The sequence below is a fragment of the Myxocyprinus asiaticus genome, chromosome 47 (assembly GCF_019703515.2).
Source record: "Myxocyprinus asiaticus isolate MX2 ecotype Aquarium Trade chromosome 47, UBuf_Myxa_2, whole genome shotgun sequence".
Taxonomy (NCBI): domain Eukaryota; kingdom Metazoa; phylum Chordata; class Actinopteri; order Cypriniformes; family Catostomidae; genus Myxocyprinus; species Myxocyprinus asiaticus.
In genome coordinates this window covers 30,883,871-30,908,335 of record NC_059390.1, presented here as the reverse complement: position 1 = coordinate 30,908,335, position 24,465 = coordinate 30,883,871, and the positions used below count along the sequence as shown (strand labels likewise).

Genomic DNA, 24,465 nt, shown 5'->3' with positions numbered 1-24,465 from the left:
TAGTCTTTTTTTTAAAAGCTGAAGTGTGTAATTTCTGTGCCACCAGTGCCACGAAAAATGAAACGGTGCCGTTCCCTACTTACGCCATTGGTTGAGTCAGTGTTGTTGTGTTTTGTGAGATGGGCCACTTAAAACAGAGGAATTTTATAGTGCCACAGAGACACAATAACCTCATTCACACTGGATCTGATCCCAGCATATTGCCGGGAGCCTTCTGTGTGAACGCAAGCCAGTGTCGGAATGCCAGAATTGTATCCCATGATCAGACCCTGTAACATTGCTGGGATCAATCCAGGGATGTGTCAGTGTGAACAAAAGCAGAGCAGATACCGTAAAGAGTGTGTTGTAGTGATGACATATCATGTGAAGGAGAAAGTTAGAGTTAGAATCAGAATAGAGATTCAACAGTTTAACGGTGTAATGGTTTAAAAAACATACGGCTGTCTTAAACCATTGCCATTTTTTACATTCATGGCATTTTGTGTCAGGATTTTTTCTGATTTATTTATTTTTTAAAATATAAAATAAATTAATGTTTCCATTGTAAATATCAGTTAAATAAATAATAATAATAATAAAAACAATCAGCTACATTTACAGCTTTACAAACCTGACGTGGAGGTGAGTTCCCTCGCTCCAGGACATCTATACCAGGCGGTGTTTGGAAAAAAAGCTCAGAGGATCATCAGAGACTCGAGACTCCAGCCACCCGAGCCATGGGCTGCTCTCACTGCTACCATCAGGCAGGTGGTATTGCAGCATCAGGACCTGCACCAGCCGACTTCATGACAGCTTCTTCCCCTAAGCAATCAGACTTTTGAACTCTTGATTGCTCACGATACATGTATCAGCACCACACTTTATTAGCCTCAGACTGGACCAACATTTTATAATTCACTTAATAACACACTGGCAACTGACTATCAACTGACAGCTGAATGTCAACACAACACTTCATATTTCCACTGATTACATGGGGGAGGGGGCAGGGGGTACAGTGTATTTTTATTGTGTACAGTCTTATTTTGTGTATACTGTATATTATTAGATGTATATTGTGTTGTGTTACAAGATGTGTAAACTGTGTTATGTGTAAATCAGATATTTATTGTAATTGTCATACTGCTATGTTGCTTGGAACCGCACACAAGACTTTCACCCACTGTTGCACTTGTGTATATGGTTGAGTGACAATAAAGGGATTTTATTTTTCATTCAGACCACAGCACACTGAATGTCGGAGCTTGAACTTTATTTTCCCCCTCATATGGTGTACTGTATTGTTTAATATTCATAATATTGCAATGCACCTTGATACTGTTTTTTTTATTTTTTTTTATTTGACGGTTATCACTTTCAAACTTTATTGTCCTTAGGAGGCATTTCAGTCGATAGACAGCAGCTAATAACACAAAAACAATTAACATTGAACAAAACAAAAATTATTTTGAGCTATTAATTAAAGTAGGCCTAACTGCCAGAATAAAATCAATCAAATTATCATGCAAATCTCACACAGAGACCAGGGAGATACTTGCCATCCATGCAGATGATGAAATTAAACATCAGTTTAGTTGTACCGTACGCAGTTTATTTGTTTACAAGAGGATGGAGCAGGCTTCTCAAGGGAAAAGACGAGGTTATCAGTAAACTGAAGATGCTGTACATTAAACGTCACACAGCAATGCCACTTTTGTCTTTATGGGAATGTCCTGGGATGTTTATGAATGCGAGCACAGATTACGGGAAAGCTCTTGCAGTGTGAATGAACAAATTTTGCAGTCCCCAGAACAGTTGCAGGAACGACTTTTCCCAGGATGAATCCTGGGATCTCTATGTTAATGGAAATGAAAATCTGCTCCAAAAAATATAAATGCAGTGTATACATTTTAAAAATATCATGCAGGGGTTGTATCATAGCTGGAAGTTTACAAGACCCTAAAGGCAGAGAAAATCCCTGTTTCTATGTCAGCTATTAAGAGAATAGGTCAACGCTTTGAAACAACAGGTGATGTTGCCAGAAAGAAAGGATCTGGAAGGCCCAAAGCCTCTTCGTTGCGCAATGACCACCCGCTGAAATTTACAGTTCTCAAAGACAGGAAAAAAAGCCTACAAAAACTGTCAGCAGAATTCAAGACCTCAGAAAACAAGACTCTTTCGAGAAGAACAATAACTAGAAGGTTATCTAATGCAGGTTTTACGTCTAGAAGATGTGTTAAATAGCCATTGCTGTTTTAGAAAAACATCAATGATAGAATTAAGTTTTTGGCAGAATATACAAGTTTGATTCAGAATGGTTCAGAGTGTGGAGTGATGAATCACAATTTGAGTTGCATGGTGATGCTCCAGAGAGGTGTCTTCAAAGATCTGGTGAGAAACACAATAGTGAATGTATCTCTATCACAGTGAGGCATGGAGGAAAGGGTGTCATGGTGTGGTGGGGAGCCTTTTCAGATGCTGGTACTGGTGAGCTGCTTACCTGTGAAAAGTAAATTAATGCTTTGGAGTACAGAAGAATATTACAGAAAGGCTTCCCACAATTGAAAAGTTGTTTTCTAAAGAGGAACGATCAGATGTTATTTTTCAACAAGACAATGCTCCTGCCCAAACTGCAAAGACCACCAAGAAGTGGCTTGAGAACAAGCCCATCAGGCTAATGTTTTGACCTGGTCAGAGTCCAGATTTAAACCCTATAGATAATATTTGGTCTCATCAACTGTTTGAAGCCATCAGCATTGAGTGGAACAACATTGACTCTTCTTTCTGTAAAAAGCTCTTCGCAAGTTTACCCACAAGGATTTGTGATTAACATTTTTTTTATTGAGTCATCTATTAAACAAAGAAAAGCAAAACATATACAAACAAAATCAATATATAACCCTCACTATTGCCAACCCCAGCCTGACCCCCAACAGCACCCCAGTGGTCACATAATTATAGACACACAAACAAACAAAAAAACAAAACAAAACAAAAAAAAATTATAATAATTACACACATCCACTACACCTCTCTCTACACTGTCCCTCTCCGCGACCCCTCCAAAAAAGCCAGATATTTGCCCCATTTCCCCACAAACAAGTCTAAATTCCCCAGTCTTCTGGATGACCCCTCTCCAAAAGCTGCCACCCTGCCCATCTCCGAACACCACTCCTGAAATGGGGGGACTCCAGCCGACTTCAAACCCCTTAAAATTATCTGTCTGGCAATCATAACGCTAGTTAGAACCCAGTTTTTTATGTGCTTATTCTCCATATTAATGACCACCCCATCACCAAAATTCTTGGATCTTAACACATCCCCAAAAGACATGGGTTGTGTCTCCATCTTCTGATTGACATCGCCAGCAGGTGGGTGTGTCTTTAAAACCAAGCCTATACAATCTGGGGGCTATTTACAATAGACTCTATGTAAAATCTTGAATTGCATAAGGCACACCCTTGCATCTCTAGATGCAGACTTGATGTTATTTAGAATCCTAGCCACACTCATTCCTCCAATACCAAGTTTAAATCTTTCTCCCATAATCTCTTGAGAGAACTTGAAGTTCCGTCCCCCAGACTCTGAATTAGCAGGCAGTAATACACTGATGCCTCATGACCTTTTCCAAAAACAGTAATCACCACTCCCAGAGTATCCACCGCTTTAGGGAGGTATAAACTACTCCCAAAAACAGTACAGAGCAGGTGGCGCAGCTGTAAATACTTACAGAACTGCGATCTGGGAATCCCAAAATGTTGAACCAAATTTTCAAAGGATCTCAACACTCCACTCTCATATAGGTCACAGAGTGTTGTAACCCCCCTTCCAATCCACTCTGACCAGCACAAAGGGGACTTGATGATACATAATTTGGGGTTCAGCCATATGCTCGAGGCAACATTTAAATAAATGTCCGAATTAAACATTCTGGACTCTTTTGTCCACACCGAGTGCAAATGCGCAACAACGGGGTGTAACTTCTCCGGTTAGTTTGATAGAAAGGCTTTGCAATGGCAAAATAGGGGCCAGAACTTCCTGTTCAATACAAAACAGGGAGGGGCTCTCTCAGGTGGAAGCGAGCAATGAGCCAAATGTCTGAGTCTGAATGCATAATAATAAAATAAAATCTTGGGTAGGCCTAGCCCACATTTGTCATTCGGCCTATGTAACTTGTTGAAATGTAATCTGGGATGTTTACCATTCCAAATAAAGGTCTTCGCTATGCTATCAAATTACTTGAAGTAAGAGAGGCAGACATCTACAGGGAGAGACTGTAGCAGGTAGTTGAATTTTGGAATACAATGCATTTTAATAACATTAACATTCCCAATCATAGATAAATGTAATGACGTCCACCTACTCGCATCACTTGAAAAACTTTTTATTAAAGGGTCAAAATTAACTCTAACTAAGTCACACATATTTGCTGGGAATAAAATCCCCAAATACTTAATGCCCTGTTTGGGCCACTGGAAGGCAACCGGTTGAAAAGCCGTTGTCAGAGCCAAAGCTTCAGATTTAGACCAATTGACTATGTATCCTGAGAATTTAGAGAAGGAATTAATAATCCTGTGGAGGCAAGGCATAGATCTAATGGGGTCAGAGATGAATAACAAAATCATCTGCGTAAAGCAAAAGCTTATGGCCCACACCTCCTGCCATCACCCCTGGAAAATCATCCTCTCTTATCGTGGCTGCTAATGGTTCCAGGGCAAGACAGAACAATAATGGGGAAAGAGGGCAACCCTGCCGAGTGCCCCTATCCAGAGTAAAATAATCTGAAATTAATCCATTTGTTTGTACCGCCGCTAACGGGTGTCTATAAAGTAACTTAATCCATTCAATAAAAGTATTTCCGAACCTGTATATTTCCAAAACCTTAAAAAAATAATCCCATTCTACCATATCAAATGCCTATTCAGTGTCAAGTGAGATGGCAGTGACCAGAGTCTGATCATTCGCCCTGACCACATAATATTGATGAAACACCTAATGTTATCAAAGAGCTACGACCCGAATAAACCCCACCTGATCTATATGTATAAGAGATGTCATAACTTTATTTAATCGGTTAGCCAAAATTTTTGACAAAATTTTAACGTCTAGCTGTATCATGGAAATTAGACTGTAACTCTTACACTCGCTTGGATCTTTGTCCTTTTTAAGAATCAGACTGATTCGGGCTTGTGTCATGGTTGACGGAAGCTTTCCATTCTTTAATGGTTCGGTATAAACTTCTAACAAAAGTGGAGCCAGTTCTGTAGCATAAGATCTAAAAAATTCAGCGGTAAAGCCATCTGGCTCTGGAGCCTTGCCTGCAGGTAAGGCCTTAATTACCTCGTCAAACTCCTCCAAGGTTATCTCAGAATCAAGAGAATTTTTTTGCTCAGTCGTCAGTTTAGGGAGATCAGTATCAGTAGACGAAGACGTGGAACTATAGAGATCAAGATAGAATTCTTTAAAAGCATTAATAATATCAATGGCCGAGGTAAATATTTCACCACTAACAGTTTTTCACTGAGGGAATGGTAGAAAAAGACTCTGTCTGCTTTATATATCTAGCCAAAAGCTTCCCTGCTTTGTCCCCTGACTCAAAGTATGACTGTCTTGCCCTGAATAGCCAAAACTCCACCATCTGCGACAAAATAGTATTATATCTGTATTTCAATCGGGTCAGTTCTCAGCATTTTTAATATTCCATTCAAACTCCATGAGTTCTCATGCTTGGGATTTTTTGATGAATGAGGCATACTGTATGATCTGACCCCTACGAACTGCCTTAAGTGCCTTCCATTCCACGTCTACAGAAGATACTAAGGACCAGTTAGTCTCCATATAAACATTGATTTCAGCCTTTAGCATTTGTTGGAATTCAGGATTTTGCAAAAGGGATGCATTAAAGCGGCAACTATATGATTTCTTTTTCTCCGTATGTGGCAACACCTCTAAACTCACCAGGGTGTAATCTGAGACTAAGATGTTTCCAATTGAGCAATCAACAACAGATGACGTGAGGGACTTATATATAATAAAAATCGATTCTAGAATAAATCTTATGGACTGATGAAAAAATTTATAGTCCCTACCAGATGGGTTCAAAAGCCTCCAAATATCTGTAAGGCCAAGATTTTTACACATCCTGTGAAGCATCAATGTTGCACTAGGGGGCTTGCACACTTTTGCTTCACTATGATCAAGGACTGAGTCCATCAAAAGATGAAAGTCTCCTCCCAATATTATATCATGAGGAGGGCCAGTGGCTTGCAACATCACTTCAAGATCTATAAAATAGCCCTGATCATCAGCGTTAGGTGTGTAAATATTAGCCAAAATCAACCTTTGCCCCTGAATTTCTGCTAAAACAATAATGACTCAATTTGAATTGTAGATGTTTACTTATCAATGTAATGACTCCCCTGCTCTTACTTGAGCCAGCACTAAAGAAAACATTCCCACCCCATATCTTCCCAAATTTTTCAGCTTTCTGCGGGTAAAGATGCGTTTCTTGAAGAAACACTATATCACATTTCTTACATTTTAGAAAATAAATAACCTTCTTTTTATAGTGTGCCCCAGCCCATCACATTCCACGTGGAGAGAGATAATCCACTCATATTAATATTTGACTATTAGAAAAAATAGATTGTGTGTCAAAAACAAGATTATAAAGACCACATTCCAACATTTGTGTAACAATCAAACCCCAAACTTCCCCCCGAACCAAACAAACAGAAAAAAAAAACATGCGCATTAACCACGCACATGACAGAGCCAACCGATGTCCATCCCTCTAAACTCAAACAGTCCATGTACGCCTATGAGAGCCCCCGCGACAACTTTGCCATCGGATTGCTCAAGTCCGGTGCTTCTATGCAAATTTTGTGAGACAGAATCACACAGCAAAAAAGAATCTATAAAACAAACTCCAGCCAATAAGCGGAATAAACACAAAAAAGATTGTAGATTCATCTACATAACTGTCCCGAAGGTGTGTTCCTCCACAGAACAAGCTCCAGCCGCTAGCAGAACCAAAAAAAAAGGGCTGTTCAGTTCTTCGGGCAGTTAAACGAATGTTCAGTAAGCCAGCCCATTCGGTTGCTACATGAGTGCAACAAAAGATCCAGTCACTCCAATGTCCTGCAAGAGATATTCCATAATACAAACTCCGGGCCACAGGAGGCATAAATGCCAAAAACGTGCAGATTCATCCACAAACTGTCCCGAAGAAATGATATTACACAAAACAAACTCCAGCCGCTAGGCTGAACCAGCACAAAAAGAAACTAAAAAAGGTGCCCAGCTTCCTCAGACAGTCAAGTGTATGTTCAGTGAGTCAGGCCCACTAGGCAGCAACATGAAAATCACCAAATGGCTTACTCACTCCATTGTCTTTATGAAGGACAATGATTGCTGTGGGCATGTAAATTCTCTACGGCCATCCTTCGTATCTATTCTCAGTTTGGCCTGAAACATCAGAGCAGAAGCATTGATGTAAGAGATTCTTGCATTCCCTGAATCGTTCACGTTTCTGTCTTGTGGAATTCGCAAAGTCTGGGAACAAGAAAATGTTGTGGTTCTTCCAAGAACGTTTTCCTTTACTTCTCGCCTCACGTAACATGAGACCTTTATCAGATGATCTCACAAATTTGGCCAGAATTGCTCTGGGCCTGTCTCCCTCAGTGGATCCCCGAACCACAACCCTGTGAACTTCTACAGCTTATCGATTTCCAGCTTATGGCTTATGTCGAGCAGACTCGGAAAGAGCCCGTCTAGGAATTTTACCATATCGCGGCCTTCCTCATGCTCAGGACAACAATTTGGACGTTGTTTCATCGATTACAATTCTCCAAATCCTCCGGTTTTTCCAGATGTGCTTCCCCAAATCCACCTTGGTCGTTAACGGGTTAGCAGCTAATTCCCTCTCCGATGACTCCAGATAATCGATCCGTTTCTCAACATCCGACACTCTTCTCAGTGAATTTCATCTCCATGGCAGTGATCGATCGACGTATTACAGTAAGATCCTCCCAAGTTTGCAACGACCGTCATCAGCATTGCCGTCATGTTCGACAGTTGACGCTGGATCAACGTAAGTGTCTTTTAATATCTCCAGAGCCAGAGGATTTTGAATTCTTTGACATATTGTCTTCCTAGAATAGTTAAGAATCAGGGTGTATTGAATCTCACCGGTTTATGACACAAATAGTAATAAAACTAGCAAAGTGCGCAGAGCTCGCCATTCACATTTCTGCTCCTCGCATGGCGCCACGCGACTCCAATATACCTTTTTTTTATGTGTCGTTTGCCATCAGGTTAGGGCACAGTGTGACTGTAGCTGCCTTCAGCCTCCTCTGTCTATCTCTCTCAGTTTGATTGAGAACTCTGTTTCAAATAAATCAACATTATGCCACAAATGCTGTTGATTTGGCTTAACTTGTATTGAACCTGGAACATTCCTTTAAGACATTACTGTACAATATTCTGTAAAGCAGATTGTGAATAGCTTTGTGAGTAGCTCTCTAGAAATGAAAAAAATTATTTGGCAGATTCACTAAGAACAATGCTGAGAGCTCTAGATCAACAGAAGCACTTGCCCATTTGGTGCTTGAAGTTGCAGCCTTCTGTATTGCAATTAAGAGCATTGACTACAGCGCCACACAACTGACAACACTACATGATACAAAAGAGACATTCTGAATTGAGAGTTCAAAACGTCAGTAAAAAACAAAGACAGAAGTTTTGAATTGAAGCAGGATTAATGCAGTGAAGTATGGCCTACATTATAGTAAGCACAACATTAGGACTCAGACACAGGACACAGAAGTACAATTTTTAAAAATGTTCTTTGCTGGAGTCGAACTCACATTCTTTGAAAATGTAGCCCAGAGCTCTAATCACTGCACCACTCGATCGACAAAATGGATTTATGCCAAAGAGAAAAGTTTTTAGAACAGAACCGCTAAGTGGTTTTGAATTCAAGCAGGAATTATGCAGTGTAATACAGCCCATGTAGTAGGACGCACAGCATGAAGACTCAGTGGTCAACAGAATTACAGATTTTAAACACATTCTTTGCTGGATTCGAACTCATAACATTTTGAGACATATTCCTATGATTTAACCACTGGGCCATTTTGTTGACACATCTGAACACTGCCAAAGAGGCATGATGGATTCAGATTGAGCACACAAAAGCGCTGGTTAGCATGCTAACCAATAAGCATGATAAGCTAATGCTACCTATGGATAGCGTTGTGATCAGATTGCCTTTAAAGATGGAATACCCCAGCGTTAACATGCTAATCGATTCATAGCATGTAGCATGAAAATCATGCCAAACAGACCATTTTCTTATGAACTAAAGGTGATTCTGTCTCCAAACTGATCAGGTACCCTCAGGACATGATCTGAATGAAGCATTCAAATATACATTTTTAATAAAAAGGGTTTAAAAGACTTTATATCACTTTATATGAAAATTCAAAATGGCCGAAAGGCAATATGCATGATATTGGAAAATGATAAACAGCCTATGTTAACTCACTCTTCTACCAGCCCAAGAGTTAGGCAGAGTCAACAGGAAATATAGCAGAAGTCAGGAGACAAAGTCAGGGTAAAAATTTTGCATCTTTCTCAATGATCAGTCTGACTTTGTCTGACCAGCACAAGTTTAATAAGTTATACCAAGCAAAAGACAAAGAACAAGAAAATGACTGCTTCAGAACATCATCCCTTGATGTTAAAGGGGTCATGGATTTTATTTTATTTTATTCCTTGAGGTTCATTTATTATGCTAATAAAATTTTCTTGAAAAAAAAGTTGTAATGTAGTATTACATGACCTTTTTCTACTCTGTGTTTAGACCTCTGTCTGAAACGCTCTGTTATACTCCTAAAACAGCTTTAAGACATGCCCACGTTCCTGATTGGCTAAAATCTTTGCAGAGCAATGCCCTTCTGCCATTACAAGTGTGGAACTGTATTTTTCAAACTTAAATGTGTAAAAAATGTTCAACAGATCAATGGGGAAAAATATTAACCAACTAGTAATTCCAGTGTCTACTAGCAGCATCAGTACTGTTTAGTTGACTAGTCTCGCACATCCCTAGTCCCAATATATGTAAAGCACCCAATCAAATTACAACAGTTGTTCAGTTGAATAACTGAAAAAGTCGGTACACTGTTGCTTCCCAATACTTATAGTATCAAGCATTCAAGATTTGGTGATAAAATAATGCTATGTAAAGCTGACAACAGTGAAAATAGTCCAGACAAAAAGGTGTATTTGAAAGGTTAATTAATCTGTTTGCAACTGTAAAAAGAGTTCCAAGAGATGCTGGATTTGTGGATTTCCACTGTCTCTCTCCACATTTACACTATTCCCATGTTGACAAATACTAGATGTTCGCCTGATGGGGATTCCCTCGTGTGATCAATTTCCTTGTCGACCCGGAGAGGGGGTCTCCCATGATTGAATAGCTGCTTAATCACGGGACAAAGGGCGTCCTGGCATGTTTTTTCGGGCAAAATACAGGACGTCCTTGCTAACATGAGACAGTTAAGACAGCTGGCAGCCTTAATAGCGTATCCTTCACCACTCTTTTGTCACTCTCCGTGTTCTTCGAACATAATAAATAATTGAATCTCTGTTGGTGCCAGACAGGCTGGTTTGAGTATTTCTGTAACTGCTAATATCCTGGGATTTTCAAACACAACAGTCTCTAGAATTTACTTAGAATGGTGCCAAAAAAATAAATTAAAAAAACATCAAGTGAGCGGCAGTTCTGTGGATGGAAATGCCTTGTTGATGAGAGAGGTCAACAGAGAATGGCCAGACTGGTTCGAGCTGACAAAGTCTATGGTAACTCAGATAACCACTCTGTACAATTGTGATGAGAAGAATAGATGCAGGTTGGTGCTGTTTTGGTGGGATGAGAGGGACCTACACAATATTAGACAGGTGGTTTTACTGTTGTGGCTGATCGGTGTATGTTTCTCTTGAAGGTACGTGCAAACAAGTTGCCTTTAAAAACTCAAATTAGAACATTAGTTTCTTCAGCTGGATAAAGGGAAAGTGCAGGAGCATTACTAATTATCTCCAGGTCAGTAAAATAAGGCTGATGAACACCTGGTGTTTTCCCCGTTTTTTTTGTGCTGTAGGACTTCACAGTTGATTTAAAGACAGCACTGCATGACTTCATGATTTTGTGTTTTGTAGCACGTTTTGATATTGTCAGGAATTAATTAAAATATTTGGGACTTGACCTGATGCTGTCACATGATGAAGTAAGATTGGATGACGTCATCGGAACTTGCCATGCCTTTTGGTGAATTGACGCCACTGTGTACCAAAAATAATTAGATATATTGAGGAATTCACTGGTGTTTCAGGCCTAAAAATGAATATAGATAAATCTGTATTATTTCCCCTCAAAGATTGCTCCTCTTCAGAAATAGAGAACATTCCAGTTAAACATAAATTAACATATTTAGGTATAATAATTTGTAAAAATGAAAAACAAAGGAGTCAATTAAATTTTGAACCAATTACTGAGAAAACTAAAAAGAAATTTAATTTGTGGTTAATGAGGGACATCTCATTATTTGGGAGGGTATTATTGTCAAAGGCGGAAGGTATATCTAGATCTGTCTATATGTCATTATCGTTAGAGGTGCCTCCCAAGACTATTAAAGATTTAGATCAGATTCTTTATAACTTTATTTGGAGGAAAAAAACACATTATTTAAAAAAGGAGGTAATTTGTAATCCTAAAGAGCAAGGGGGACTGGAGGTCTTAGATTATAATACTCTCAATGACACTTTTAAAATTAAATGGTTGATAGAGTTTATGAAGAATAGAGAAAGTCCTTGGAATACATTTCCTAATTATATATTTAATACTCTTGGAGGCATAGACTTTTTGTTGAAATGTAATTTTTCTGTTGACAAATTCCTGTTAAATTGGCCGGTTTTCACAGACAAGCCCTGTTAGCATGGAAATTGGTGTATAAGCACAATTTTTCACCCCACAACTATTTCATATGGAATAACAAGGACATATTATTTAAAAACAAATCTTTATTCTATCATACTTGGTTCAAGGAAGGTATTCATTTAGTAAGACAGTTAGTTAATTCCCATGGGTACTTGCTGTCATATACTGAATTTCTTCAGAAATTTCAATTACCAGTTAAACCAAGAGAATTTGCTATTGTTTTTGACGCAATTCCAAAGAGTGTGATGTTACTTGTGAAAAACTGTAAATCAGAAGAAATCAGCATGGTTAATCTTTGTGGAAACATTCTCATTGAAAATGCTGATGTTTTAAAACAACAGTGTAGCAATAAGATGATAAGGAATGCTCTTTGTTCTGTGTGAAAAATGGAGTGTATGATAGAAATTTGTATATTTGATGTACTTTTTTATACAGAAAAAGAAAATTTGAATTGTAAAGAACAACATATTATACATTTGTTTATTTTGTTAGGGAAATTCCATATACATAAAAAGAAGTGGGCTCAATGTAAACCAAATTTTGCACATTTTATAAATGACTTTAAATTATATGTAAATCTCTTTGAACAAACAAAAAACAAAAAAGCACTGAAAACATGTAATGCTCTGAAAGCATTAAAATTTATGTAATTTTCTTCCCTTTTTTTTTCTCTCTCTGGCAGCTAATGTTAATTTGATTATGTGGATATGTAATACCTCTTGTTCTTGTGGCACTGAATCAATAAAGCATTAAAAAAATCAATGAATTGACGCCACTGATGGCAATTAAAACTGACTGGAACTAGGGCTGGGCGGTATATCAGCTTTTTAAGATATATATATTCAAACGAGATATAGGATGACACAATACCATTTATATCGAAATAGTTTGATGTTGCATTAGGCTACATAACCCGTTTCTTCCGAAAAGCCGTGCCAATGTTTGCATCTCTCCTCTCTCACACTCTCCGCAACCCCGCCCCCACTCTGCCTCAGCGTCTGCGCACAAACCCGGCCCTTCTCGCTCACAAGTTCTCCTGCAACATGGAGGGAGACAAAGCGCCGGTCTTATGTCGTAAATCAGTATATCGTGAACACGAATTGTTAAGGGTACTGATCCACTGAATATTGCGACACCTATGACTCAAACACCTGCGACACGTTAACGAGCTCGCGCATTGTAGCGCAGCTGTTATAAATCAGTACCATAGCTGTATAAATCATTCATTTTCGTTGAAGATATTCAAACGTACAGTGTTCACTCCGGGTTTAGAATGCGGAAGTAAACGTTTGCAGGGTAAGCTTCGACAGCGGTGAATGGGAGATCACATCAAATATTTTTTTCATTTAACTATTTGCTCCAAGACCAAAAGAAAAAAATCAACTATTTCGTTTGAATGACTTTCCAGAAGAGAGAACAAAAATAAAAAATAAATAAAAAATAGAGATAGGTGGATTAAGAGAGTAAAATGGGAGTAGAAGCCAAATTTACTGTCACTCTTTCAGCAGCTGTGGTAATTTATCTTTTAAAACTATTACTCCAGAGTAATATAACACAAAGCATAATGTTTTTTTGTTTTTGTTTGTTGTTGTTGTTTTTTTTTTTTTACATAATATTTAAAAAATGTATAATAAAAAAAAATGCGAGATTTATGCTTCTAAATAATGCGGAAATGCGTCATCACAGTCTGTGAAAAATGTCTATTAAAACGGATAAATGGCATAAAGAAATAAAAAATATAAAGGAGTGTATTTTAAACCTTTTCTTAACAACTTAAATATTTAAAAGATTGTTTCACTTTCATGGTAATTATGAAAGACATTACAAACAGCATCTCTTTTTAAGAGGAAATAATGTTTTACACTTGTGCTCGTCATCTAACAACTTGAGAGACTTCAGAAGACACGAGGACGTTTCCGGTAAGGGAACATAGGCTGTGTCTCGTTTGGAAGGCTGCATGCTAGGTAGGATGCGTCCTTTGAAGGCTGCAGTATACGGAGTGTCCTCCTTTAAACAAGTCTTGTTTAAACGAGACGGCCTTCGTAGGACAAACAGAACATAACATGGTTGTTATGACAGCACACCACTCTTTAACAAGCACAAGTGCTTTGAGTGAGAAGGGAACAAAGTCCCTTTGGAAGGGAATGTACGAGGTACATTTTAGGAGAGTTATAATGATGTAAAGAGAAAAGAAAATAGATTTTTCAGATGTACTTTTAGTCTAATAATTTATTTTAATTATATATTAATATAATGATACATATTATATACTCTGCACCCATCTACTGAGGTACCTCAACTTGGGAATTAACATTCCTTGCGTTTGAACGTCATATTTACGGGCAAATTGACGTAATTTTTTTTAGACATTTCCTGAAGCAAAGAATTGTGAGTGCCCACGAAGGATACCCCTCATGCATCCTCCGAATTCCTGTAAAAGAAGGTCGCATTTGAAGGCTGCATTCGAAGTGTCCTACTCGCTTTTCTGAAACGATACAGCACGATGACGTATGCGGCCGACAAATGCGACCTCCGGAGGACGCAGCCATAGTGAGCAATGATGCTCCCTGGTTTTTACAGTGTATTGTGGTATTTTTTAGGGAGCTAACATAAACTGCAGTATGAAGAGTATGTTACATTTTGTGCTGCTGCTGCAACCCCAGCCGCGAAGCCTCTGTAGACCAAAAAGTCTTCTACCCTGAAACAAAGCACGTTGCAAGCTTTATTTACCATCTCACTTGTAGCTTTGACTTACAACTAAACATTTGCCCACTTTGTAGAAAATACAGAGATATATATCGTGTATGGCCATTCAGCCTAAAAATACCAATATATGATTTTTATTTATTTATTTATTTATTTATTTTGTATTTTTCCCCTTTTTCTCCCAATTTGGAATGCCCAGTTCCCAATGCGCGCTAAGTCCTCGTGGTTGCGTAGTGATTCGCCTCAGTCCGGGTGCCTCCGCGTCTGAGACAGTCAACCCGTGCATCTTATCACGTGGCTTGTTGAGCGCATTGCCACGGAGACATAGCACGTGTGGAGGCTTCACACCATCCACCGCGGCAACCACGCTCAACTCGCCATGCGCCCCACCGAGAACGAACCACATTATAGCGACCATGAGGAGGTTACCCTCCCTAGCAACCGGGCCAATTTGGTTGCATGGGAGACCTGGCTGGAGTCACTCAGCACGCCCTGGGATTTGAGCTAGCGAACTCCAGGGGTGGTAGCCAGTGTATTTTACCACTGAGCTACCCAGACCCCCCGATATATGATTTTTGATCCATATCGCCCAGCCCTAACTGGAACTACCTGTGCATTAAACGGTTTTAATTCACACATTCCAGTCAGCCATAATGAACCAGTCAGACCTATTATTGAAACTATTACAACTGAATTTGACAGGGGTTTGTTTGCAAGTAAAAGTTGAGAACATTAGTAGATGATTGCAATGTCCTTTTAACTGTGTCGTCAGGTGAGTGATTCAGACATGGAGAGTTTACAGGACAGTGTACTTCAGCTTGTCTTGAGCTTGCTGGAAGACTCCTTCAAAAGACAACACTTCTTTCAGGTCAGTGGCTTTTTTGAGATCCATTCAAAAACTTGTTTTTAAAATGAAATAAAAAATTTAATTTTGTAGGAGTTATACAAAAATGTTTTAATAACATGTAGTGTTAGCTTTATTCAATTTTTTTACGAATAAAAATTTGAGCAACATAGGGCGTAATTAGTGTAGGCCATAAGGCTGGTTTATACTTCTGCATCGAACCTTTGCTATAGGTTCAGCATAGTGGCCAACATGGTGGTTTTCATTTATAGTTATGTGTTGGTGTGTTCAAATCAAATCAAATCACTTTATTGTCACACAGCCATATACACAAGTGCAATGGTGTGTGAAATTCTTGGGTGCAGTTCTGATCAACATAGCAGTCGTGACAGTGATGAGACAGTACCAATTTACAATAACATCAAATTAACACAGCACAATTTAAACATCTGATATACACATAATTACACTCAACAATATACAAATAATAACATACACTGTACAGTATACAATACGCACTATATAGATACACATTATTCAATAAAAATAAAAAATAAAAATGTATAAAAAAGTATATATAGAATGTACAGTATTGTACTGTATTGACATTCAGGCTGTACGTTGATAGTCAGTTGTTAAGAGAGAATATAATATAATAATGATATAATTTATGACAGTCCGGTGTGAGATATAAGAGTAAGGGTAATAAAGTGCAGTGCTGATGTGTTTTGATCGTGGGAGATCCAGAGTTCAGAAGTCTGATTGCTTGGGGGAAGAAGCTATCATGGAGTCGGCTGGTGCGGGTCCTGATGCTGTGATACCGCCTGCCTGATGGTAGCAGTGAGAATAGCTCATGGCTCGGGTGGCTGGAGTCTCTGATGATCCTCCGAGCTTTTTTCACACACCGCCTTGTATATATTTCCTGGAGGGAGGGAAGCTCACCTCCGATGATATGTCTGGCAGTTCGCACCACCCTTTGCAGTGCTTTGCGGTTGTGGGCGGTGCTATTGCCATACCAGGTGGAGATGCAGCCAGTCAGGATGCTCTCTACAGTGCAGGTGTAGAACCGTGTGAGGATGTGGCGGTTCATTCCAAACTTCCTCAGCCATCTCAGGAAGAAGAGGCGCTGATGAGCCTTCTTCACAACGACTTCAGTGTGGATGGACCATGTGAGTTCCTCAGTGATGTGGACACCCAGGAACTTGAAGCTGCTGACTCTCTCCACCGGTGCTCCATTGATGGTGATGGGGCTGTGTTCTCTGTCTTTTCTTCTGAAGTCCACCACAAGCTCCTTTGTCTTACTGACGTTGAGGGAGAGGTTGTGCTCCTGACACCAGTGTGTCAGAGTGTGCACCTTCTCTCTGTAGGCTGTTTCATCATTGTCAGTGATCAGACCTACCACCGTCGTGTCATCAGCAAACTTAATGATGGCATTGGAGCTATGTGTTGCCACACAGTCATGTGTGTACAGGGAATACAGTAGTGGGCTGAGAACACAGCCCTGCGGGGCTCCAGTGTTGAGGGTCAGTGATGAGGAGATGTTGCTGCGCATTCTAACCACCTGGCGTCTGCTTGACAGGAAGTCCAGGATCCAGCTGCACAGCGAGCTGTTTAAGCCCAGAGCCCGGAGTTTCTCATCTAGCTTGGAGGGCACTATGGTGTTGAATGCTGAGCTGTAGTCTACAAACAGCATTCTCACATAAGTGTTCTTTTTTTCCAGGTGGGAGAGAGCAGTGTGTATTGTAGATGCAATGGCATCTGTGGGGGTCAGAGCAACAGGATGCCAGTCATTTAAGCAAGTTATTTTTGATTGTTTTGGAACAGGCACAACGGTGGATGTTTTAAAGCATGTGGGGACTACAGACAAAGAGAGGGAAAGGTTGAAAATGTCCGTAAAAACACCAGCCAGCTGGTTCGCGCACGCTCTGATGACGCGGCTTTGCGGATATTCACCCGTCGGAAGGATCGTGTTACATCCGCTACAGAGACGGAGAGTGAACTAACCTCTGTAGCTACAGCCGCGAGAGCTCTCTCCGCGAGGGCGGTGTTATTTCTCTCAAAACGAGCATAAAAAGTATTTAGCTCATCCAGGAGAGAGGCAGCGGTATTCTTGACGGAGTTTTTATTCCCTTTAAAGTCCGTGATGATGTTAATTCCCTGCCACATGCTTCTAGACTTGGTGGTGTTAAACTGTCCTTCAATCTTGCTCCTGTACTGACGTTTTGCTGTTCTGTTTTGCTGTTTTTCGGAGGGCATAACTGGCTTGTTTATGCTCCTCCGCGTTCCCGGAATTAAAAGCGGAGGTCTGCACAGTAAGTGCCGCGCGAACATCGCTATTAATCCAAGGTTTCTGATTTGGATAGATCCTTATTGTTCTGGCACTTATAATCCCATACAGTTCCTTGAGTGCCCTGTGTGTGTCGGCTTGTGGGGGAATGTACACAGCTGTGATAATGAGCGCTGTGAACTCCCTCGGTAGCTAGAATGGTCGACACAGAAGCATGAGAAATTCCAGATCAGGAGAGCAGAAAGACTTGATAGAATATAGGTTCCTCTGATCACACCAGGATTTGTTGATCATAAAACATACTCCACCACCTCTATTTTACATGAGAGGTCTTTCGCTCTGTCCGCTCGTTGCACAGAGAACCCCGCGGGTTCAATGGCTGAGTCTGGAATCTCCGGAGACATCCAAGTTTCTGTAAGGCAGATAATGCAGAAGTCCCTTGTGTCTCGTTGGAAAGAGATCCGTGCTTTCAGCTCGCAGAGCTTGTTATCCAGAGACTGAACATTTGCCAGTAGAATAGTGAGTAGTGGGGGTCGATTTGCACGGCGTCTTACTCTGATGAGAACGCCGGCTCTGTTTCCCCTTTTCCTTTTGCGTTTCCGCGGCCATGCTGCCCAGACAAAGGGCTCCGCTTGTGTGTTTGTAAACAGCGGGTCGGCATTGAGAAATTTGAAGTCCGGTTTACGGTGTGAAATTGCTGAACCAATGTCCAAAAGTGTTTGTCTGTCGTAGACAATAAGGCAGACAACATCCAAGACAAAAAACATAAGAATTGTGAACAAAACAAACAAAACACTACTTTGTTGTGTCGGAGCTCGCAACGCAGCAGCCATACTTGGTGCCATCTTGAGCCAGATCAAAAGCATAATGTCTGTGAACTGGATAATAAGTGCTTATCGAAGAAGGTTCCAAATATCAGAAATATCCATACAGTGCTGTGGAAAAGTATTTGCCTCCATCCTGATTTCTTCTGTTTTTGTGTATTTTTCATACTAAATGGTTTTAGATCTTCAAACGAGATATAACATAAAACAAAGGCAACCTGAGTAAACAAAATACAGTTTTCAAATATATAGATATATTTTATTGAAGCAAAAAAGTTATCCAACACTTATATCACCCATGTGAAAAATGAACTGCCCCCTTAAACTTAATAGCTGGTTGTGCCACATTTAGCAGCAACAACTGCAACCAAACACTTCCGATTACAGGATATTAGTCTTTCACAATGCTTATGTTGGAATTTTGGCACACTCTTCTTTGCAGAACTGCTTTAGTTTTGCCACATTGGAGGGTTTTCGAGCATGAACTGCCCATTTAAGGTCCTGCCAGAGCATCTCAATCGGGTTCAAGTCAGGACTTTGACTAGGTCACTCCAAACATTTTAATCGTGAGTTGAAGCTCAAATGCACTTGAGCTTCAACTCACGAACTTTGTGTTTCTGGTAGAGAGCAGATGTCATGTTTCCCTCAATTATTGCAAGTTGCCCTGGCCCTGAAGCAGCAAAGCATTCCCACACCATCACACTACCACCACCATGCTTGACCGTAGGTCAGTGATGACTGTTCTTTTTGTGGAATTCTGTGTTTGATTTACACCAGATGTAATGGGACCCCTGTCTTCCAAACAGTTCCACTTTTGACTCATCAGTCCACAGGATATTCTCCAAAAAGGTTTGAGGAGCAACAAGGTGTGTTTTGGCAAAATTCAGATGAGCCTTAATGTTCTTCTGGGTTCAGACAGTTTTAGGGCAGAAAATAAATAAGAAAAAGAAAATCAGTACAAATACAATAGGGTTCCAGCAGCTTCGCTGCTTGGCCACCTAATAATAAGAAAATCCTTACAAATACAATAGGGTTCCAGCACCTTCTATGCTTGGCCCCATAAATATATCTTAAGAGGACTCGAGTGTAAACACCCTACAGAGTAACTATTTCAATTAGCAGTAAAGAATGGGCAAAACATTACTTAATTTTGGTCAAAAGGAATAATTTACTAGTCTGTAGTTCTAACAACTTGTTCAACTTGAGAGCTACTATTTAATGTAATTTTATGTTTTTGTTCTTTTAGAATCGATATCTAATCAGTGGCAACAGTTATATATATATATATTTAATTGTGCAGCACTTTAATAAAAAAAAGGTTTTCAAATGACAGAATAATTATGATTATTAATCATGATTACAATTTTGAGCAAAATAATCGTGATGATCGTTTTCACCATTATCGTGCTGCCCTATCATCAGGTAACAAAGTTTGTTTAAAAGTTACCAGACTGTTACAATGAGCACCTCGGGAGAACTAGTCTAAAACTTTTTATTAGATTTGTTAAAATTTGCAAAGTTTATGGCATTGAATCTTTGAAAGATATTAAAGAGTATCTACTGTGTGAAACAGATTGATGATTTGAATGAGCTACCACTTTGTTGCATCAATATTACACCAGATCTGCAGTGATTAGGGTTTGTATTGTTTTGTTTTTTAAAGTTTGTTACATGCTGTTTATCTCCTCATTTTAGTTTAAAGGGGTCATGACATGCCCTTTTTTTAATCATTTGAAAATTTTGCTTGAAGTTTTTTTTTTTTTTTTTTTTTTTTTTTGTGTGTCATATAATTGTAAAACATGATAATTTTCCACCCTCATTCTGACTCTCAGAATCAGTTTTGTCAGAATCAGAAACATTTGGTTTTGTTGCTGTTTCTCCTTTAAGACTTGACAGTAAATGCCCACTATTATGATTGGCTCTCTGCTCTTGGCTGATCTGAGTCGTTTTGGCAGCTTGGTTTCAACAAATGCCCTTTTTTGGAGTGAGTTTTGTGTTCTAAAAATTACAGTATGGTTTTTATAGTACAATGACCTCTTACAGGGCTCAACATTATAGCTTGTCCGGTACAAGTGGAATTTTGAAGGGGCAAGTTAAAGAGAAATTTACTTGCCCGACCGGACAAGTTGCCTGATTTAAACCTCAATAACAAAAATTAGCTCTAGCGCAGGATTGAGGGGATTGAGCACAATTTTAATAATTCCCATTTCATGTTCATAATGCAGGGAATTTCCCCTATTGTGTCACTGTCTCTTCATCTCCCCTTCTCTCGTGTAATACCTTAGATATTACATATATTAATGGGTATAAACCTGTTAACTGGACATGCGAATTGTGTTGTACACAAGCGAGCGATGCGGTAAAACTATCGCTCCTGTTTATAAACAAACAAAGCTGTCTTCATCGCAGTGCGCAACATTGGAGTGATAATTTTGTCGTTATATCGTGGCGCTTCCTAAGAATACAGCAAGAAAGGCAGAAACTGCAAAAATGCTTTGTGTTACCATCTGTAGAGTGAAGAGAAACACTTAAAACAGACCTATGCATCATCCTGAAGACCTGTTACACCTCTCATCTCTCTAAAGCTCCATCTGATGTATGCATCTGAGCTATTTTCTCTGCCATGTGAAACAGTCAGTTTTAATAAGCGTACCAATATACATAAATAATATTATTATGTTGGCTTGAGAAAGCCAACATATTGTTATACTATTTAAACGTATTATTATTATTATGTTGGCTTGACACGCAAAAAATGTTAAAAACGGCGTATTTCACTCAGTTTTTCTGTGTGTGAAAAGCGCCGCTTTAAATGGCATTTGGATTGCCACACGACGCCGTTTAAAATGCTGTTTTGGTTGCGCAAATACTCGTGTTATTTGCGCCGCTTTCCTTATAGTATAATGAGTCCCGCCCGTTGATTTCCACAGCCAGTAAGTTTGAACTTTTCTCACCCAATCAACAATGAACTGAGTCAGACCAGACAAGTTCATCGCTGCCAAACAAATGTGCCTGTGTGAAGTAACTTTGATATAGCCTATTCACTACTACTAAAATGAAAAACATTGTTAGTCTGCTTTCCAAATGAAATGCTTGCACCTCTTTGTCAGGGACAATTCTAGGATTTCAGTCTTAGGAAGTTCAGCCCCCAATTAGGGTATAAGATGAAAATATTTAATTGCAGTATTCCACTAAAATGCATAGATGGGTAATCACTTGTGAGCAGAGCTGATTTTGATTTCACCTTAGATGGGATAAGGCTTTATAGACATGCAGTCTAAGAGTAGAATGACTGTGGCTCAGAGGTTAAGTCCTATCCCTTCAATGTGAGACTGTGAGAAAGCACAGGTTTGAATCTTGCTTGACTTTAATATATATATATATATATATATATATATATATATTATTATTATTAATAAATTACAGTGTTTGTCAGTTGATGAATATCGGTAAGCATTCCGTATTTCACACTGTGTGTTTATATTACATTGAATATTAAAAGTGAGTATCTCACTTTTAACATTTAATGTAATATAAACACACAGTTCACCATTTTCAAATAGCAAAACATACACTATATTGCCAAAAGTATTCGCTCACCCATCCAAATAATTGAATTCAGGTGTTCCAATCACTTCCATGGCCACAGGTGTATAAAATGAAGCACCTAGGCATGCAGACTGCTTCTACAAACATTTGTGAAAGAATGGGCAGCTCTCAGGAGCTCAGTGAATTCCAGCGTGGTACTGTGATAGGATGCCACCTGTGCAACAAGTCCAGTCGTGAAATTTCCTCGCTACTAAATATTCCACAGTCAACTGTCAGTGGTATTATAACAAAGTGGAAGCGATTGGGAATGACAGCAACTCAGCCACGAAGTGGTAGGCCACGTAAAACGACAGAGCGGGGTCAGCGGATGCTGAGGCGCATAGTGCGCAGAGGTCGCCAACTTTCTGCAGAGTCGATCGCTACAGACCTCCAAAGTTCATGTGGCCTTCAGATTAGCTCAAGAACAGTGCGTAGAGAGCTTCATGGAATGGGTTTCCATGGCCGAGCAGCTGCATCCAAGCCATACATCACCAAGTGCAATGCAAAGTGTCGGATGCAGTGGTGTAAAGCACGCCGCCACTGGACTCTAGAGCAGTGGAGACGCGTTCTCTGGAGTGACGAATCAAGCTTCTCCATCTGGCAATCTGATGGACGAGTCTGGGTTTGGCGGTTGCCAGGAGAACAGTACTTGTCTGACTGCATTGTGCCAACTGTGAAGTTTGGTGGAGGGGGGATTATGGTGTGGGGTTGTTTTTCAGGAGCTGGGCTTGGCCCCTTAGTTCCAGTGAAAGGAACTCTGAATGCTTCAGCATACCAAGAGATTTTGGACAATTCCATGCTCCCAACTTTGTAGGAACAGTTTGGGGATGGCCCCTTCCTGTTCCAACATGACTGCGCACCAGTGCACAAAGCAAGGTCCATAAAGACATGGATGAGCGAGTTTGGTGTGGAAGAACTTGACTGGCCTGCACAGAGTCCTGACCTCAACCCGATAGAGCACCTTTGGGATGAATTAGAGCGAAGACTGCGAGCCAGGCCTTCTCGTCCAACATCAGTGTCTGACCTCACAAATGCGCTTCTGGAAGAATGGTCAAAAATTCCCATAAACACACTCCTAAACCTTGTGGAAAGCCTTCCCAGAAGAGTTGAAGCTGTTATAGCTGCAAAGGGTGGGCCGACGTCATATTAAACCCTATGGATTAAGAATGGGATGTCACTTAAGTTCATATGCGTCTAAAGGCAGATGAGCGAATACTTTTGGCAATATAGTGTATATGTATATTTGTTCATTGGAGACTTAAGGGCAGAATAATTAAGTTAGATTTGAGGAAAAAATATATCATATATATCTATATATAATATAATATATAGAGTTAGAGTTGTACCCTTGGGGTAAAAAAAAAGGCACCCGGAGGTATCTTGACCCAAAATATTAGGTGAAAATACTATGGGGAGGGAGTAGAAGTGTGTGTGTGTATGTATGTGTGTGTATAATTTTGTGGTTGAATTATAATTAATTATATGAATTATAATTAAGGCTATACCATTACATGCTGGTACCTGCTGATCAGGAATACTTCTCTTTGTGTGGGATTGCAAATTGATCATAATTAAGCACAGACAACCCAGCCTTTTGCGGTATAGTCAGTCCATACCGTGATTTAAGTTCGATTCATTTTGCAGCCTATTTTGATTCGTTAATTTTGATTCACACATTCCACGAAAAGATGCGCTTTATAGCTAATCCATTTTTATTAATGGATTCCACTACAGAAATGAAATCATATGGCCCCACTCAGCCCCCCCCCCCAATAAAAACTAGCAATTATAACCTATTGCAACCCCCCCCCCCCAATATTTATACTATGATCAATTGAACAAATACAACACAACCCCCCCCCCCCCATGTTCAAACCAAATCTATGCACTTGGCCCCACCATATTTTATATATCTCCCCTTCCAGCCAGTCGTTTTTTGATATTGCTACCTGGTATGCTGATGAATATTGAAGAAATTTCTTGGTGTGGTGATCTGAGAGATGGCAAAAATACTTACATGCGCTTATACATCACAACAAAAGGACTCACGAGATATGCAACCGAACCACAAATAAGAACTGGATCGCTGACATATGAAATGTAAAATAATTTCATAATTATAAACTAAATTATAAATTAGAAGTGTTAACTGGACATTCAAAATAAATAAAGCATGTTCAAGAAGCATTAAAAAAATTCAAGCACACCTTGAAAGCACAATGATTAAAATCAAGCATTT

General features: G+C 39.6%; 1 protein-coding gene across 20 annotated transcripts in view; it reads left to right on the top strand.

The window, feature by feature from the left end:
- Positions 1-24,465, top strand: part of LOC127437016 (zinc finger protein 239-like) — a 105,640-nt gene that overhangs the window by 39,613 nt on the left and 41,562 nt on the right. For 13 of the 20 annotated variants that reach the window (XM_051691627.1, XM_051691617.1, XM_051691626.1 and 10 more), the window contains one exon: positions 15,456-15,551. Coding sequence is in view for 7 of the 20 variants with exons in the window: in XM_051691638.1 (XP_051547598.1) it covers positions 15,456-15,551 (96 nt within the window). In the remaining 13 variants the exon portion in view is untranslated. The other 7 variants (XM_051691628.1, XM_051691621.1, XM_051691637.1 and 4 more) reach the window with 4 other exon arrangements.